Genomic DNA, 17,757 nt, shown 5'->3' with positions numbered 1-17,757 from the left:
TCCTTGGGCCCTGCACCCGCATGGGAGACCAGGAGGAAGCACCTGGCTCCTGGCTTCGGATCAGCGTGGTGCGCCAGCCATAGCGGCCAGCTGGGGGGTGACCCAACGGGAGGAAGACCTTTCTCTCTGTCTCTCTCTCTCACTGTCTAACTCTGCCTGTCAAAAAAAAAAAAAAAAAAAAAAAAAAAAAAAAAAAAAAAAAAGAGAGAGACCCAAGCTCCTGGATTCTGATTCGGATTGGCACAGCTCCGGCTATTGAAGCCATCTGGGGAAGATTTCTCTCTCTCTCTGTGCCTCTGCCTTTCTGTAACTTTGCCTTTCAAACAACTCTTAAAAAAAAAAAAAAAAAAAAGGCCGGCGCCACGGCTCACTAGGCTAATCCTCCGCCTAGCGGCGCCGGCACCCCGGGTTCTAGTCCCGGTCGGGGCGCCGGATTCTGTCCCGGTTGTCCCTCTTCCAGGCCAGCTCTCTGCTGTGGCCAGGGAGTGCAGTGGAGGATGGCCCAGGTGCTTGGGCCCTGCACCCCATGGGAGACCAGGAGAAGCACCTGGCTTCTGCCATCGGATCAGCGCGGTGCGCTGGCCGCAGCACGCCGGCCGCGGCGGCCATTGGAGGGTGAAACAACGGCAAAAGGAAGATCTTTCTCTCTGTCTCTCTCTCTCACTGTCCACTCCTGCCTGTCAAAAAAAAAAAAAAAAAAAAAAAGACTCCAGGGCGAATTTAGGGGAGTGAAACAGTGGGTGCCTCTCACTCCTCTCCTTAACTCTCCCTTTCAAATAAAGAAATCCGAATGCACACACAGAGAGACCCTGGAGTGAAACTGCCTGTGTCAGAACCCTGTTGTACCCACAGTTTACTAGTGTGGCGCCGGCCTGGTTCACTTCTATGTTTCACTCCAGTGATTCTTAGTTTCTTCCCTTCTGGAAGTCGGTGTGGGTGACAGGAGAGGGACATGCAGTGTTTGCTGCCCTAACATCATAACACAACACTGTATGCATCCTAGGTCCCCACACCTTGGGCCTTGGGCAAATTACTCATCTCACAGAGCCTGTCTTTCCTCATCTGTAGAATGGGATAATAGAGGCCCCTGCTGCAGCTCAATAGGCTAATCCTCCACCTAGTGGCGCCGGCACACCGGGTTCTAGTCCCAGTCGGGGCGCCGGATTCTGTCCCGGTTGCCCCTATTCCAGGCCAGCTCTCTGCCGTGGCCAGGGAGTGCAGTGGAGGATGGCCCAAGTGCTTGGGCCCTGCACCCCATGGGAGACCAGGATAAGTACCTGGCTCCTGCCATCGGATCAGTGCGGTGCGCCGGCCGCGGTGGCCATTGGAGGGTGAACCAATGGCAAAGGAAGACCTTTCTCTCTCTCTCTCTCTCTCTCTCTGTCCACTCTCCACTCTGCCTGTAAAAAAAAAAAAAAAAAAAAAAAACCCAGAGATAATAGAATACTTCACAGCGTTATTCCGAGGATCACATGAGATAGTCAAAACTGAAGAGGGCCGTGAAATACTGAACACACAATGTATGTTGGTTCTGAGTTCCACCGAACTTCATCTTATTTGGGTTTCCAAAAACCAAACAAACAAAAAAAAGCCTTCGGTAGGGACTGCGGCAAAACCTCTTCCACACGGTCCCACACCGGCAGCTGCCTAGAGGCTGGCCCCGAGCATGAGGGCTCAAATCTGAAAGCCGTTCTTCCATCTTCCTTGCTTCAGCTTCGGGCCCCTCAGTACTAAGTGGGTACCAGGAGGCTGGAGGGCCACGCTAGGAGGGAACTAGGGGGCTGGGGACCAGAAAGAGGCTCGTAAAGTTCCGGGTGCTCGAGCTGCCTGAGCCGCCTTTTGTTTCCGGGTCATGCAGTTTCACAGGCCCTGGAGAAGGCGAGGGCCCCGTGTTGCCACCTCACACACACTTAAAGGAAGTACAAGCCAGGCCCTGCCTGCTCCTCAGGACTGCGTGGGAAACAGAAGACACACAAATTCCCTACAAACGTCAGTTCCTAAGCGTTGTTTGAGGCTTCCCCGCCCCAGGCGGCTCCTTTAAAAGGTGGGCCCCCGTCCCTGCTACCAAGGGAAGTCACCGCCCCCGGTTGCCAGGGTGCTCTGTGGCGTCGCATTCTCATTGGCGGGCGACGGCCGCGAGGCGCCCAGGGGCAGCCATTTCCAACGAGCAGGCGGGGGCGAAAGATGGCGACGCCCCTCGGGTGGTCGCAGGGGGGCTCAGGGTCTGTGTGTCTCGCCTTCGACCAGCTGCGGGACGTGATTGAATCTCAGGAGGAACTGATCCACCAGCTGAGGAATGTGGTACGCACTCAGGAGCGCTCAGGGAGAGGCCGGAATGGATGTCTCGCCGGTGGGGGCGGGGCCAGGTGCAGCCTCGATTCAAGGGGCGTGGTTAGGGAACATTAACAATGGCGTCATCGGGAAGCCGGGCTCAGCTAAGTTGCTGGTGGAGATGGAGCCAAACGGGGCGGGGCCTTCCTGAATATTTACCAGGGATTTTTTTTTTTTTTTAATTTTATTTATTTGAAAGGTTCAGCGACAGAGAAAGAGAGGGAGAGAGAGGTTTTCCATTCGCTGATTCATTCCCTAAATGCCCACAACAGCGAGGCTGGGCCAGGCTGAAGCCAGGCGCCAGGAACTCCCTCTGGGTCTCTGGGTCACCCAGGTGGGTGGCAGGGACCCAAGCACCTGAGCCATCACCTGCTGCTTCCCAGGCACATCAGCAGAAGCTGGATCGGAACCGGAGCAGCCATGACTGCATCTAGCACTTTGACAGGGGCTGTGGACACCCAAGGAGAGCCCTAACCAGTGGCACACAGGCTCCTTACCAGGAATTTTAAGTATAATCAAGCAATGTTCTGCGCTCTCTGGTTGTTGAAGGGCCTGCATTTCCCCGTTGTTCATAAAAATGACTTCACTGAATTTCTAAGGACCTCACTTGCTGGCGAGAAACTCAGTTGCCTGTTCCAGAGCCAAATGCAGTGTCAGGCCGAGCACAGCGAGCTTGGATTTGGCCCCTGCCACCTTGAGGGCCTGCATTTCTCTTGCTTTTACCTTCTCAGTGAGGCCCTGGCTGATGGGTGCAAGGTGTTGAAGCCACAGGTTACCTCTCCAGGCCTGATAAAATCCTGGCCCTCCAAAGTTCATGGTTTTGCTGGGTTTCTTGTTTTGCCTTGATAAGAAGGTTGAGATGCCTTTCCACTTCAGAAATAAATCTGGTTCACTTCTTTTTTTTTTTTTTTTTTTTTTTTTTTTGACAGGCAGAGTGGACAGTGAGAGAGAGAGACAGAGAGAAAGGTCTTCCTTTTTGCCGTTGGTTCACCCTCCAATGGCCGCCATGGCCGGCGCACTGCGCTGATCCGATGGCAGGAGCCAGGTACTTATCCTGGTCTCCCATGGGGTGCAGGGCCCAAGTACTTGGGCCATCCTCCACTGCACTCCCGGGCCACAGCAGAGAGCTGGCCTGGAAGAGGGGCAACCGGTTTTTGTTTTTTTTTTTTTTTTTTTTTTTGACAGGCAGAGTGGACAGTGAGAGAGAGAGAGAGAGAGAAAGGTCTTTCTTTGCCATTGGTTCACCCTCCAATGGCCACTGCGGCTGGCGCACCGCGCTGATCCGAAGGCAGGAGCCAGCTACTTATCCTGGTCTCCCATGAGGTGCAGGGCCCAAGCACTTGGGCCATCCTCTACTGCACTCCCTGGCCACAGCAGAGAGCTGGCCTGGAAGAGGGGCAACCAGGACAGAATCCGGCGCCCCGACCGGGACTAGAACCCGGTATGCTGGCGCCGCAAGGCGGAGGATTAGCCTAGTGAGCCGTGGCGCCGGCCTGGTTCACTTCTATGTTTCACTCCAGTGATTCTTAGACAGTTTCTTCCCTTCTGGAAGTCGGTGTGGGTGACAGGAGAGGGACATGCAGTGTTTGCTGCCCTAACGTCATAACACAACACTGTATGCATCCTAGGTCCCCACACCTTTCCGCTGGGGACTGGCCTTGGCGTCTGAGTTCCCACTGTCTGGACACTTGCCGCTCTGCCCTTCTTCTGCCCCATCCTACTTGGCAGTCAGATCTCAGGACTGATGGCACCTCTGGAAGCAGTCCTGCCTCTTCCCGGGCTGGGTCAGGGGCTCCTCTGGGCGCCGCAGGCCCTGTGCTTCTCCAGTACAGCACCTGTGTGGTAGAATGGCTGCCTCTGGGCTCTCCTCCATGAGGCTGGCGCAGAGCCTCAGTGGAGTGGAGTGCCAGTCCCCTCCTAGGAGCCCATGGTTTGTCCTGGTCCCTGGAGGGCAGCCCCACTACCCAGTCCCAGGCCGTCCCTGAGCCAGGCTCTGTTGCAGATTGTACTCCAGGATGAAAACTTTGTCAGTAAAGAAGAGTTCCAGGCAGTGGAGAAGAAGCTGGTGGTGAGTACGGCCTGGGCAGCTCCTGCTACGCCTGTTTCCCAGGATCCCGTGGTTAGGCAGCAGTGAGGCCGCGTGCCTCTCTGATGAGGGGGCGGTCCAGGGCGCCTGGGAGATCCACGATGGCTTGGGATGATAAGGTAACTGCTGCTGCCCTTGCAGGAAGAGAAAGCTGCCCACGCCAAGACCAAGGTCCTCCTGGCCAAGGAAGAGGAGAAGTTGCAGTTTGCCCTCGGAGAGGTAGAGGTGCTGTCCAAGCAGCTGGAGAAGGAGAAGATGGCCTTTGAAAAGGCGTGAGTGAGCCTCAGGGAGGCTGTGGGGGCCGAGGGCCTGGCCGCCCGCACCCCGCCCACCCTCTCCTCCCCTCCGCTGCCTGCAGGCTCTCCAGTGTCAAGCACAGAGTTCTGCAGGAGTGCAGCAAGAAGGACCAGCTCATCACCAAGTGCAATGGTAGGCGGGAGGCCTGTGCCCCCCCCCAAACGTACCTCCACGGGCTCTTCCCTAACAGCCCAGCGCCTGTGTCAAGGGCAGGGTTTCACCCCAACTTCTGTCCCCGGCTGAGGATACAGGCAGGCCAAGGCGGGCCACACCTTCGAAAAGGCCTTCAGGGACCAGGCAGGCCACGGAAATGAGGGAAGCAGTCGGCGTCCGGTATTCTTCACGGCCATAAAGGAACGGGCTCGCTCCCATTTTTCTCGAAACATACAACCTTCTTAGTCCACCTTTTGTCTTCCCACCTCTGATGGGTGTTAGAGAGCGTGCACTTGCGGCAGGCACGGTGGGCGCAGGGGGAGCGGGGCCGGTGCTGGTGTGTGGAGTGCGCCCTGTCGCCTGCGGCAGTGGGGTCCAGGAGTACCAGGCCTTTCTTTAAAAATAAGAATTTGGAAACCACGTCTTACTGGAGGCTTTTCTGACTTTTTAGTGTGGGCAGCTGAGTTTAAAATTTTTGAAAATGTGTTGTGGGCCGCCAGTTTCCGCTCAGATGCGCGTGGCCCACCTCTTGGCCTGGAGTGCCAGGGTGGTAGGCACTTTGAGACAGCTACACCATGTCCCTAGACCTTGGGGACCCCTTGCTTTTCTTGGAATGCCAGCTACACTTGCCAGGCCAAACAAGCAGCTGTGGATTGCTGCCGCACCCTCTGTGGCCTGTGCCACAGCCCATCTCTGTAGCTTAGCGACCAGAACCAGAACCAGAACCCCAGAGGTTTAAGCTGCTTCCTTTCTCTGTCCTCCAGGCAAGGCTTTCACTGGTAAGATGCCAACAGGCTTTTTTTCTTTTTTTTTTTAATTTATTTTTATTTATTTGAGAGACAGAGACACACCCATACAGAGAAAGGGAACGAGATCCCATCTGCTAGTTTAGTCCCCAAATGCCCACAGCAGCTGGGTTGAGCCAGAGCCAAAGCTGGGAGCCAGGAACACAGTCCAGGTCTCCCTCATGGGTGGCTGGGACCCAGCATCTTGAGCCATTACCACTGCCTTCTGCATGTCTGCATCAGCAGAAAGCTGGAACCAGGAGCCAGAGCCAGTAACCAAACCCCCATCCTCACGCGGGGCACGGGCGTCTTAACTGCTGGGCTGAACATCCACAGCCAGGCTCACACCTCGAGCTGGCCGGGTGGGCAGATAGGCCTCGTAGGTGTCTGACCAGTGGCTTCTGCAAGAGCCTCCTGGGGCCCAAGAGCTGGTCAGTGCCTCCAGGGTCAAGGCTGCAGCTTCCCTCTCTCAGGCATCCCCGGCTTCTCTAAGAACCTGGGGTTTTCTTTCCTGCTGAAACCAGAGACATCCTTCCTCCAGGGCATTTGCTTCTATAAATCAGCCAGGACTTGTTGGGGAGTGTGTGTGCTGTGGGGAGAGGGCCTGGCTGGCTCCCCCTGGAATGTCCTGAGCCCCTATCCCCCACCAGAGCCAGTCTGGTGGTTTGAACCTCACCCTGGCCTGTGCTCTCCAACCCCCGACAACATCACTACATAGTTCTTGATTCTTCTGAAGGGGATTTTCTCAACATTGCCTCCTCAGGTGCCTCAGGCTTTTATCTGAACAGTGTCACACACATTTCTAGTTCTGTGCCCGGAAGAATGGCGCAAGCAGCTGACTGGGATTAACGGGCGACCATGGGGAGGTCAGCAGTCCTGGTCCTGCTGCCCGGCCAGCCCACATTTCCATTCTCCCCTTCGCTGTCTTTCCTCTTTTCCATGTATGCCTTTTAAAAAATGATTTATTCTGAAAGGCAGAGTTACAGGGAGAGGGAGAGACAGGGAGAGAGCGAGCTTCCATCCACTAGTTCACTCCCCCAAGTGATTGTCATAGGCAGGCTGAAACCAGAAGCCAGGAGCTTCTTCAGGGTCTCCCATGTGGGTTGTGGGGGCCCAAGCACCTGGGCCATCCTCCACTGCTTTCCTAGATGCATTAGCAGGGAGCTGGATCGGAAGTGGAGCAACCAAGACACGAACCAGTGTCCATATGGGATTCCTTCGTCATTGTAAGCAGAGACTAAACCTGCTGCACCACAGGGCTGGCCCCCATGTTGTACCTTTTTACCTGATCATCTCTTCGGAATCTTAAATGCTTCAGCAGTCAACATTTTCAGGGTTTGTACTCATACTCTAGGTCACTCATTCCCCCCCCCCCTTTTTAAAAAAGATTTATTTATTTTGAAAGAGTTACAGAGAAGGAAAGACAGAGATTTTTTTTTTCCTTTTTGTATTATTTATTTATTTATTTTTCCCATGAGCCTTTTTTAGAGACAGAGATCTATCTGCTGGTTCACTCCCCAGATGGCCACAGTGGCCAGAGCTGAGCCAGGCTGAAGTCAGGAGCCAGAAGGCTCTTCCAGGTCTTCCACATGGGTACGGGGCCTAAGCACTTAGGTCATCTTCCACTGCTTTTCTCAGGCCAGTAGCAGGGAGCTGGATCAGCAGTGGAACAGCTGGGACTCAAACCAGTGCTCCTATGGGATGCTGCATTGCAGGCGGTGGCTTTATCCCGCCGTGCCACAGCGCCGGCCCCTAGGTCATTCATCCTTGCGAGGCCCTTAAATAAAGACATTGTGATATTTTTCCTGTGTGGGTCAGAATCTTGCAGGGCCCTGTGAGGGGCAGTTGTGTCCATGAAGCACTCCAGATCCCTACAGCTTCCTGGGGTTTTGTTCCTTGAATCCCATGTGTGCTTCCTCTGCGGAGCCTTTGCCCATCACTCTCATTGGTCCTCCCCACTCCCACCCCCCAAGGAGGAGGGGCCATCTCTGTCCCTGAAGAGAGCAGGTCTGCCCAGTGTAGTAATCCTGTCCCATCACCATGACCTATATTAAAACACATCCGTGTTCTGTTCTCCAATGAGTTCCTGAGTTGTGGAACTTTACTTTCCTTGAGGGCAAGGACCCCTTCTACTGCCATCCCTGAAGCCTCAGCCCAGGGCTGGGCATCTGCGGCGCCCATATAGGTCTGCTTGGACTTGAGTGACTGAACTGGCCCTAACCTCCCAGGGGACATCCTGTTCACTGCATCTACTGTGTGTCAGGTACTGTTTTAGGCTTTAGGGATAATGCAGTGAACAAACAAAAACCCCTGTCCTGGGGGCCTCACACACTAGCGCGGGAGAAGAGAAATGAGTGTAATACATGGCATTGTTAGGTAGAAAAATAAAGCAGGAAAAGTAGTGGGAAGGGTTGTCATTTTTAGATCAAGGAGGGTCTCGCCAAGGAGGTGACATCTACAAAGCGAGTGCCTTCATCTCCCTGGCTTTGCAAAGACCTGCCTACCTCTCCAGGAACCTTTGCCCTTACCAGGATCCCCTGTTCCAAAATAGAATTGTGAAGTCACTAATGTCATCAGACATTGCCCACCCCCAGACTCCATAATAAACCCATTCGGACTAGGTATTAGCAACTCCAAGGGTACCTGAAAAAGTTCATGGAAAATGGAATGAAAAGGTGTTTATCGTGATGAAAAGTTTTTGAAATCCATGTGTCTAAGTCTTCAAAGGTTTATGGAAGTACATTGTCATTTTCTACTTGGATTGCAAAATTCTTTGTCAAAATAAACTTGTCTTTGCTTGGAGTGCCTGGGTCGAGGTCCCTGCTCCACTTCCAATTCCAGCTTCCTGATAACGTGCACCCTGGGAGGCAGCAGGTGAGGGCTCAGGTGGTTGAGTCCCTGGCACTCTCGTGGGAGACCTGGATTGAATTCTGGTCTCCTGGCTTTACCTTGGCTGTTGTGGGCATTTGAGGAATGACCCAGTGGATAGGAGATCTTTTTGTTTCTCTGCCTTTCAAATAAACAATAAATAAAAATTAAACTTGCCTTTTAATTCCTTTTTTTTTCCATGAATGTGTTAATTCACAGAGGACCGCTGGGTGGGAGGAGAAAGTTCTGGAAGGTGCTGTGAGGGAATGCCTTAACGCAGGAAGCGGCCTGTAGGATGGAACCCCCTCCTCCCTGCCTCTCTCCCCCACAGAAATTGAGTCTCACATTATAAAGCAAGAAGACATACTTAATGGCAAAGAGAATGAGATTAAGGAGTTGCAGCAAGTTATCAGCCAGCAGAGACAGATCTTCAGGTGAGGCATCCGGGCCACACTGGGGGCTCTTTGTGGAAGCCGGGAGCCTGACCTCTGGCTGCTGCTGGCTCCATTGCAGGAATCATATGTCTGACTTCCGGATCCAGAAGCAGCAGGAGAACTACATGGCCCAGGTGCTGGACCAGAAGCATAAGAAAGCATCGGGGACGCGGCAGGCCCGGAGCCACCAGCGTCTCAGGGACAAATAAAATGGCGGTAGCCTTCCTTATTCTCCGGCAGTAATGCCCAACCTCAGCCTTCTCTGCTCTGGGGAGTCCACGGCCCTGCCCCTCTTGTCCCCGTGAGTCCCCTCCCCCCGGGCCTTCACTTCAGGGAATGGGCAAGGGAAGAGGCAGCAGGCATTTCTGCCGGCCTGCCTGCCCGCCTTGGTGACCTCAGTGCCCATGCACCAGGGCCTGGGGAGGGGCCAGGCCTCGGACCACTCCTGAGCCCCACAGGAGATGCCGCTCAAGGCTCCAACCCATGCTGTAGCCCCTAGAGTGCCGCAGGTGGGCTGGCCCCTTTTTGGTATTTAATCTCTTCCGTGCAAACAGCCTGGTAACACCAGGAACATCCCCCTCTCCCCAGCACGCTGGTCAAGGGAAATCTGCCCAGGTTGGCTCCAGGGCGGGCCAGGCTGTGTGGAGTGCCAGCATACAGCCCTGAGCACTCCAGAGCCCACGGGCTCCAGCACGACAAATCTGGGCAGCTGCCTGCCACCGTGCGGCAGGAATACTGTACCTGAGAATCGCATCTGCAGCCTTCTCCACCTCCTGAGGAGCGCAGCGGTCCTCAAGACCATGCTGGGTCTGTTCTTAATGTGGGCGGAGCCTGGGGAGGGGCTGGGACCTGGTGGAGGGGACCAGGCAGGGCTAGAGGTGACGGACATACCTTCAGAGCCCCCGGAATGTGCCTGGGAGTCTGCTGGTGACACCCGGGCAGGGGCCCCTGCTGCAGGGGTGTCAAACGTGCCAGGTCCAGGGGCAGCACGGAGAGGCCTGTGCTCTTGCTCCAGAGGCAGCCGGGGCCTGAGTCACAGCAGGACCTTGAAAGCAGATTAAGGGCAAGTGGGCCCATCATCGGAGGACAATGACAGTGGTGTTGCCTCTTCCCTAAGGGGGCAGGGAATGAGGGCCTTGTGAGGGCCTGGGGGAGCCAGAGGCTGGCAAGGGAGCCCACATCAGCGCTTGGGGTTCGCTCTGAGTGTTACGGCAGCTCATTAAAGCTGGCGCTTTCCACTCTAGCCACTTCCAGTAGGTTTCACCAAGGGCCAAGGATCCTGCCAAGGACAGCACCTCCCTGAGGCCCCAGCACAACCGTGGAGCCAGGGGGCTTCTCTAGCCACACTCCTATCCAAGGGGTGTGTGTGAGGGGGTCAGGGAAGGGGGCGGGTGCGCGCTCACAGCTCTGACGCCAGCCCTGAGAACCGGAGAGGTGGGCTGCAGGTGACAGTGCCCCGGCTCGCACCCCTGATCTGCAAGCCACAGCGCCACTCCTCAGCCTCCTCACCTGGTGTGGGCGGACTCGGGCACCAAAGTTTCCAAAGTCAGGCCTGGTGACAGCTGACGCCCGCGTTCCACAGGCGCTGCAGCCAGTGCCCGGCAAGGGGGTGCGTTCGGCAGAGGGGGTGCCAGTGCCCGGCAAGGGGGTGCTTTCGGCAGAGGGGGTGCGTGGGACTGGGACCAAGCCTCAGGTCCTTCCAGCTGCCCACGCCGCTGGCCCCGGAGCGGACGCGGCCGCTTTAAGGCGCTGTGACCCCAGGCCTCCTCGGGCGGGCGGGGGTGGGGGTGGGGCGGGGACAGTGCCGGCGCCACTGCGGAGGCTGTGCGAGGGAGGCAGTGCGCGGCGTCCGGCCCCACCATGCTGACCGCGCTCGCGCTGCCAGCCCTGCCCCGGCTCCGGCCGCGGCTTCCCGCCCCTGCGCGGCGCCAGGACTCCTCGGGTTCGTCAAGCTCCTACCACACGGCCCCGGGTTCTCCAGAGCCCCCGGACTCAGGGCCGGACGCGGAAGGCAGGGCGAGCTGGCCCTGGGTGGCCCCTGGGCAGGGGGCGGGCGCGCAGCCTCGCCTGTCCGTCAGCGCCCAGAATAGCCGCCAGCAGCCCTGGGCCGGCTCGGGTTTCCCGCGAGGCCCGGGCTCCGGCCCGCGGCCACCCCAGCCCCAGCTGCGCATGCTGCCGTCGGGGGAGATGGAAGTCATCTTCAGCACCGGACCCCTGTTTGGCCGTTCGGACGGGGAGGATCGTGAGGTGCAACAGCTCACGGCCCCCGCTTGCAGCAGCCCCTCGCCGCCGCGGCCATCGCCTCCCGTCCTGGCCTCCCCACAGCTGCAGGCCCCCGACGGTGGCGCCCGCTGGGCTACCTACCTGGAACTGCAACCCCGTGGGCCGAGTCCTGCCTCCTCGACGCAGTTCGAGTGCGTAGAGGTGGCACTGGAAGAGCGTACAGCGCCGGTCAGGAATCGGACGGTGCCCAAGCGTCAGATCGAGCTGCGCGCCCGGCCCCGGAGTCCCCCGCAGGCGACTGGCGCCCCGCGCCCTCGGCTGCTCCTGCGCACCGGCTCCCTGGATGAGTCTCTGGGCCGCCTGCAGGCAGCTGCGAGCCTCGTGCAGACGGCGCTGGCCAGAAAACTGAGCCCCGCGGCCCCGGCCCCGGCCCCGAGCAGCGCCACCTTTGGGCCCACAGTGCGCCCAGAACCTGCGGCTCGAGAAACGGTCCGCAGCAGCCGCGTGGTCCCGGAGGAGGCCAGGTCTCGGCCGCCCCGCGCACAGGACAGTTCGGCTGCCGCCAGAGCCCCACGGCCTTGGCCCAGCCTCCGCGAACGCGCGATTCGGCGCGACAAGCCCGCGCCCGGGACCGAGCCACTCGGCCCCGTTAGTTCCAGCATCTTCCTGCAGTCGGAGGAGAAGAGCCAAGAAGTTCGCAACCAGGGGCCCAAGACTCGGTTCTCCCAGGGGACTCCGGGTCAGACCGTCCCAAGGGCACGGAGTCCGCCTTTCGAGTCCAGGGCCCCCTGGGAGGTTCCGAGCAGGGCTGTGAGGCCCAGAAGCCCCTCCCCTCCGTGGCAGGCTCCAAATGGGGCGGTGCGGGGTCCTCGCTGCCCGTCCCCCCCGAGCCTGTCCGCGCGGGATCACACTATTCGCAGGGTGAGTAACCCGTCGTTCCCCGAAGCATCCTCTGCGACGGAAAACCGGAATCCAGCAGTCGAGGAAACGGTGAGCAGGAGGAACCTTAGCCCTCCGGCCCCTTCCCCGCTCAGTCAGGGGGGTGCCAGAGCACGGAGCCCGTCCCCCGAAGCGCCTTTCCCTTGGGAGGCTGCGCATCCAGCCATCGGGGACGCCCTGGAGCGGGGTAGGAGCCCGTCCCCGTCGGCCTCATGCCCACGGGGGGCTCCGGATCGTCCTGCAGGGACGTGGAGCCCGTCACCCCAAGAAATATGGGATCCCGCGGGGCAAGACTCCCCCGCAGGATTTGCACGCGGAGCTCTGAATGGTGAAGCTCGTGAGGAGGCCGCGCCGCGCACGCCATCCGCACCCGCGACTCCAGAACCACCAGACGCGCAGAGTCGGTCCACGCGGGAGATTCCGGATCTTGGCTTCCCAGGCTGTCAGCTGTCGCCAGAGGTGGCTGCAGTCGAACTGTCCCGCGGTCATCTCGTGGGCACCCCGGACGCCGCCGCGCGCCCAGAAGCTTCGAGTCCTGGAGAAGCAGCCTTGGAGCGACCGCGCGTGACCATTCCGCGGCCCCGGGACGTGCGCAAGATAGTGAAGACTACGTACGCGCCCAGCTTCCCCGCGGCGGGCCCAGCCTCAGCGCCACCTGCTCCTCCCGCTGGACCCTGCTCGGAGGAGGGCGCCGCACCGCAGACGCACGAGCTCCAGGCGCTGGGGGCCTCCGCCCCGGCTCACTACACTTCGGTTTTTCTCAAGGACTTTCTGCCGGTCGTGCCCCACCCCTATGAGCCCCCAGAGCTGCCCCTCGACACGGTCCCCCGCGAAGCCCCGCAGCCCAACGGGGCCCCGCGACGGCGGGCGGAAAACAGCACGGCGAAACCCTTCGCGCGCACAGAGATCCGCCTGCCTGGCGCTCTGGCCTTGGGCCGTCGGCCGGAAGGAACCTCGGCGGTGCGAGTGCGCGGTCCCGGCGGACAGAGCCGGGGCGTCGAGGCCCAGCGCCTCGTCCCCGACGGCGGGGGTCGGACCAGCCCTCCAGCGGGCGTTCGCACCTCACCCCAGCGGTCCCCTGTGGGGCCCTGCCTCGACTCCCCTCAGGGGCACCCCAACTCGAGTCCTGGGGCGGCGCCCAAACTGGAAACGCCGCCGGCGGACCCCGAACCCGCGGCCGCTGCCCCGGCGCCCCTCCCGCCCGAGGCGCGGGCTCCGGCCGGAAGGATGGCCCCGCGCCAGCCCCGCGCCGCCTCCGCGCCGCCCACGGACCGCTCCCTGCAATGCGCCTCTCAGGCGATGCGCAAGCTCCCGGCGGCAGCGCAGCCCGGCAAGGTCCTGGTGGACCCGGAGAGCGGTCGCTACTACGTTGTGGAGGCTCCGCGGCAGCCGAGGCTACGGCTGCTCTTCGACCCCGAGAGCGGGCAGTACGTGGAGGTGCTGCTGCCGCCGTCGTCGCCGGCACCGCCCCGCCACGTCTACGCCCCGATGGCCGTGGGACCCGGCTTCTATCCGCCCGCCTACGGGCCTATCCCTGGCTTCTCGCTGCCGCCGTCCCCGGGCCCGCCAGCCCTCAGCAGCCCCCAGCTTCCCTGGGCCTCGGAGCCCGGACTCCTGGACGGGCTATACCACCTGGCACCGAGCGGGACCCCCAGCCCCGCCGCGCCGCTGCTCCTCTGCGCCCCGCCCCCCAGCTCGGGGCCAGCCCAGCTAGGCAAGGGCACCTTGTTCCCGTTGTGAAGCCCACGGGGCTGCCGCCCGCAGATGGCCTTGGGCGCTCTGGCGTCCAAAGCCCTGCCACACCAGACCTCAGACCGGAAGTGGCCTTCAGAGGGGGCATCCAAGACCCCTGAGCTGATGGAGCTCAGGAGTGGCTGCCTACTCCTCCCCTCCCCTGCCAAGGCGTTCCCCTTTCCCAGGCGTTCCCAGGGCGTGGTGTGTTTGTGTATGTGTGTATGCAGGCAAGCAAATACTTACAAGCGAAGGGTCTTAGGAGCCGACCGGAGGAGGTGCCGGGCCTCCCCTGGCGCAGCAGGGCACAAGGCTGCTCCCAGAGATGGCAAGCTGTCTCCCTGCGGCGCGCCCAAGCGGAGACAGAGCAGGCCGTCGGGCACTGCGGCGACGCAGGGGAAGGGCTCTGGCTAGCATCTCTTCTTCCCAAGAGGAGCTGAGCTTTGACTTGGGAGGCAAGCGGGAGAAGCGGCCAGTGCAGGCCCCCAGGCAGGCTGGGTCTGAGAAAGGAGCCAGGCAGATGGCAGGTGGAGATGGAGTGAGGAAGTAACAGGGAAGGGCTGTGGAGCTGGAATGTGGGGTGGGAGGACTGGGCATGAGGTGGGCCGAGGGGCTGTGCCTCCAGCTGGCAGCCCCCACTCAGCCAGCCCAAAGCCAGGCTGGCTCCTCCTGGGGCCAAGGGCGGGGGCTTCCGCCCTTCTCCCCCAGGTAGAGGCTGATGAAATGAGTCAGCAGGAAGGACTTAGGAGAGGGAGGGAGGTTGGGCTGTTGTCCCGAGGGGCCTCTGACCCCTCTAGGTGGCTGGGGTCTCAGCAGGTGATACGGCAGTAATGCCCAGAGAGGCCAGTCTCACAGGCGGAAAGGGACATGACCCAGCGTCCGGGCTCCAGTTGCCCTGAGAGCACAGGAGCCGGAGGGGGGAGGTGGTCAGTGTGCAGTTCTCAGCCTGCAGTGGCTGGGTCTTGCTGGACTGGTATGTGACATGAGGAGGCCGGGGAGGGCACTGTCAGGGATGGGGGTGCATGGTTCTCGTTCCAGGCCTGCGAGGGGGTGGTGCCTTGGAGTCCTTGTCCCTCTGCCCTGGATTGGAGACTGACCAGGACAGCAGTGATTCCTAATCCCTTCTTGTCCAGACTCTGGACCTGATGGCATGGAGGGCCCTTGGCTAGCCCTGGGCACCTCACCCTCATCCTGTTGTGCAATAAATCGCTGACCCACGGAGCCACGATGGCTGAAATGACTGGTGTATGGTCTATGATTTCCTGCTGCAGCCTCTTAGTGCCCCACAATGCCCTTCCATGCCTGGGTACCGTATGGGTGGAGGGGACGCTAGGGACAGAGACCAGGTATGCTTCCACACACTGTGGGTCCCCTGCCTCAGCGAATTTGTCCCCTAGAAAGGGAGCCCGAGACTGGCAACCACATCTGCGCCTTCATTCCTGCTGGTGGCTGAGTGGCCACAGGACTAGGGTCAGGCTTAGGCGCTGATCTCAGCAGGACCCCTCTGTGTGACTCTGGATTTGCCACTTTGAGCTTCTGTGTCCTCAGGAGAAAAAAAGATAACCTTCGCTAACCGTCTCCTCCCACAGGGTGCTCTGCACAGTGCCTGCCACCGGCCAGGTCACAGGGGCAGGGGGAGTCGCCCCCACGCATCCTTGTCCCAGCCTGGCACGTCCCCTGGCCTCACTGCTCCCTGCAAAATGGGGCTGTGAGCTGGGGACAGGGTCTCGCTAGAGGGAGTGTACACGTGGCATCTCCAGGGCCCAGGGAGAGGGGGAGGGGGTGAGAGGGGTGAGGTGTCGGTTCCCCATTGGTCTGGGCCAGTAGCGGTCCCCACTGCATTCAAGCACTCGCACACCTGCAGCCCAACCGCAGCCACACCCGCGAAGCTGCCTCCAGAGGCCATGAGGCTGCCACTGCCACTGCTGCTGCTGGGAGCCTGGGTCGTGTCAGGGAGCCTCGCGGACAGGGTCTCCCTCAGTGCCACTGCCCCCCAGATGGATGAGGAGGAGAAGTACTCAGCTCACATGCCCACTCACTTGCGCTGTGACGCCTGCAAGGCAGTGGCCTACCAGGTGAGTCTCCCCATGGCAGCCACCCTGCACCTGTCCAGACCCCTCCTTCAACCTCAGATCCCACCTCTAACTGGCAATCCCCAGCCCCACCCTTCCATGATACTGCATCCCCACCTCATTGGAACCCCCGTGCCTCAGTTTATCCACCTGCCTGCCCAACAGAGTGGGTGAACTGGGACGGTGTCTTGAAACCCCAGGGAATCAGTCACCTGCTTGTTCTCAGATTCCTCCCTTTCCAGACCGGCCCAGAGCTGACTGGGGTACACATGTGTTGACTGCATGTGTGTGTCGGAGCTCACACATGCACCTGGTGAGCACACCTCTGTGCCTGGGTGTGCGCAGGGCTTGTGAAGACGTGTGCTCTTGAAGAGAGAGCTCTGGGCTTTTCCTCTCTGTGTTCTTGTGGTTTTCAACAGCAAATACTACTGGGCAGGTGTACCTTGCAGGGGGAGCCCCAGTGCCCAGCTCCAGGGACCACCTTAGCATTTCTGCCCCCCCATCCCAGGGACATGGGTCTCCACTGGCCTGGTGACAGTTTTGGGGAGCCAAGGGAGGGGCCCACCGCCTGCCTCACAGATGCTTCCTGCCGCAGGGCTCCGTTGCCTGCCCGTTCTCCCCAGAGACTGGGGTTCCTGTCCTCTCCTCCCCGCTTCCTCCACCAACTGCTCAGCAGTCCTGTAGCCCTGGCTCCCAGCCCCTCCTTGTTCCAGATGTGGAAATATCTGGAAAAAGCAGAGGCCAAACTTCATCCCGGAGATTCCTGGGAGCGGCAGGAGCTGAGTGAGTCAGTGTACACGGACGTCCTGGACCGGAGCTGCTCCCAGGACTGGCAGGAGTGAGTCCCAATCTGGTCCTTGCCTCCCTCCTCTTGGGCAGGGCAAGGGGGGTGGGAGCCCCCACTCTCCTGCTCTCCCCGCATGCACCCAGGGCTCTGCTCCAAGGGAAAAGGCTGGCTGACTGGAGTCTTGGTTCTGGAGCTGTGAGCAAGGGGAGAGCAGGTGTCCTGCCGGCAAAGTCACTGTGTGACCTTGGACCAGGGACGTTCCTTCTCTGAGCTCAGCAAAAGCACAGTGGGCCTAGCTTGTTGTGGAGACACGGCCCTCCCTACTGGGCTCCCACTAACACTGTACCTCTCTGTTTGCCACTGCCACCAGCTATGGGGTCCAAGAAGTGAACCATGTGAACCGTCTCACTGGCCCAGGGCTTAGCGAGGAGCCAGGGTTAAGCATCAAAGTGATGATCAGAGGAGGCCCCTGGCCCAACAGGTGATGATGACGTGGCTGGGGATGGGATGGAGTCCTTGGAGCCTCTGGCTACCCCTGGGCAGAGGCTCTTCCCAGGGCCTGGGCAGTCTGTGAGGTGCCTGCTGGGCTCCCCCAGGCTCTCCAAGACCTGTCTGCAGTACCTCGGGGAGTTCGGAGAGGAGCGGATCTATGAAGCCCACCGCCAAGGCCAGGAGACTCTGGAGGCCCTGCTGTGCGGGGGCTCCCAGGGAGCCTGCTCGGAGGAGGCACCTGTCCCAAGGGAAGAGCTCTAGTCCTCCTGTCTTGCCCCTGAATAGCCATCGGCCCTCCTGCGGATCTCCCGCATCCCTTCCTGCAGGCCAGGTGGCCTGTAGGGCAGGGAGCCCTTGCCCTGCGCTGCCTCCCACGCTCGCGATTGCACTGGGACCTGGGCAAGAAACAAGGCCTTCCCCTCTGGACTCAAATAAAACCCAGTGACCTTAACTCCTCTCTGCGAAAGGTGCCTTGGGACTGAGGTGGGGCAGGCATGGGTGTTGCTGTGGCCAGTGCTGCCCTGCAGGGAGAGGCACAGGCAAGCAGCCATGTCCCTGT

At 60.0% G+C, this 17,757-nt stretch overlaps 3 protein-coding genes and 1 long non-coding RNA gene across 8 annotated transcripts; 3 read left to right on the top strand and 1 right to left on the bottom strand.

The window, feature by feature from the left end:
* The first annotated feature begins 2,071 nt into the window (after positions 1-2,071).
* Positions 2,072-9,193, top strand: SPATA24 (spermatogenesis associated 24). Of its 3 annotated transcripts, none has more exons than XR_016236182.1 (6): positions 2,073-2,301; positions 4,334-4,399; positions 4,559-4,689; positions 4,776-4,846; positions 8,740-8,954; positions 9,034-9,193. XR_016236182.1 is itself a non-coding variant. In XM_002710247.6 (6 exons), exons 1-6 carry the CDS (start codon positions 2,185-2,187, stop codon positions 9,161-9,163), a joined length of 618 nt encoding a protein of 205 aa, XP_002710293.1. In that variant the 5' UTR covers positions 2,074-2,184; the 3' UTR covers positions 9,164-9,193. The 3 variants fall into 3 exon arrangements, 2 of the variants coding, with proteins under 2 accessions (XP_089192063.1, XP_002710293.1); XM_002710247.6 differs by having other exon boundaries at positions 2,074-2,301; positions 8,852-8,954; XM_089335937.1 differs by lacking the exons at positions 8,740-8,954; positions 9,034-9,193 and adding an exon at positions 4,966-5,294 and having other exon boundaries at positions 2,072-2,301.
* LOC149126073 (uncharacterized) lies at positions 2,497-10,688 on the bottom strand. 3 transcript variants are annotated; one of them, XR_016236183.1, is made up of 4 exons: positions 10,464-10,682; positions 9,696-9,999; positions 4,882-5,261; positions 2,497-4,657 (listed from the first exon to the last, which is right to left on the bottom strand). It is a non-coding gene; the product is annotated as an uncharacterized LOC149126073 (long non-coding RNA). The 3 variants fall into 3 exon arrangements; XR_016236184.1 differs by lacking the exons at positions 2,497-4,657; positions 4,882-5,261 and adding an exon at positions 7,083-8,662 and having other exon boundaries at positions 10,464-10,688; XR_016236185.1 differs by lacking the exons at positions 2,497-4,657; positions 4,882-5,261 and adding an exon at positions 7,083-8,662 and having other exon boundaries at positions 9,846-9,999.
* A 37-nt stretch (positions 10,689-10,725) lies between these two features.
* On the top strand, positions 10,726-15,084 carry PROB1 (proline rich basic protein 1). The gene has a single exon (XM_002710246.6). The coding sequence runs from the start codon at positions 10,815-10,817 to the stop codon at positions 13,854-13,856; it is 3,042 nt and encodes a 1,013-aa protein (XP_002710292.4). The 5' UTR covers positions 10,726-10,814; the 3' UTR covers positions 13,857-15,084.
* Positions 14,852-17,649, top strand: MZB1 (marginal zone B and B1 cell specific protein). Its single transcript, XM_002710112.5, has 4 exons — positions 14,852-15,922; positions 16,633-16,757; positions 17,077-17,187; positions 17,303-17,649. Exons 1-4 carry the CDS (start codon positions 15,752-15,754, stop codon positions 17,457-17,459), a joined length of 564 nt encoding a protein of 187 aa, XP_002710158.3. The 5' UTR covers positions 14,852-15,751; the 3' UTR covers positions 17,460-17,649.
* Positions 17,650-17,757: the final 108 nt, after the last annotated feature.

The sequence above is a fragment of the Oryctolagus cuniculus genome, chromosome 6, assembly GCF_051225735.1.
Source record: "Oryctolagus cuniculus isolate XC-2025 breed Fujian yellow rabbit chromosome 6, ASM5122573v1, whole genome shotgun sequence".
NCBI lineage: Eukaryota > Metazoa > Chordata > Mammalia > Lagomorpha > Leporidae > Oryctolagus > Oryctolagus cuniculus.
The sequence above is the reverse complement of the archived record's forward strand: the minus strand, read 5'-3'. Positions and strand labels throughout refer to the sequence as shown.

Bases quoted from the DNA above. Each gene is read 5' to 3' on its own strand.
- SPATA24 (XM_002710247.6), top strand. From the start codon at position 2,185: ATGGCGACGCCCCTCGGGTGGTCGCAGGGGGGCTCAGGGTCTGTGTGT. The intron at 2,302-4,333 runs GTACGCACTCAG...GCTCTGTTGCAG, and splicing joins TCCACCAGCTGAGGAATGTG to ATTGTACTCCAGGATGAAAA. The intron at 4,690-4,775 runs GTGAGTGAGCCT...CGCTGCCTGCAG, and splicing joins AAGATGGCCTTTGAAAAGGC to GCTCTCCAGTGTCAAGCACA.
- MZB1 (XM_002710112.5), top strand. From the start codon at position 15,752: ATGAGGCTGCCACTGCCACTGCTGCTGCTGGGAGCCTGGGTCGTGTCA. The intron at 15,923-16,632 runs GTGAGTCTCCCC...TCCTTGTTCCAG, and splicing joins GCAAGGCAGTGGCCTACCAG to ATGTGGAAATATCTGGAAAA. The intron at 17,188-17,302 runs GTGATGATGACG...GGGCTCCCCCAG, and splicing joins GGAGGCCCCTGGCCCAACAG to GCTCTCCAAGACCTGTCTGC.
- PROB1 (XM_002710246.6), top strand. From the start codon at position 10,815: ATGCTGACCGCGCTCGCGCTGCCAGCCCTGCCCCGGCTCCGGCCGCGG.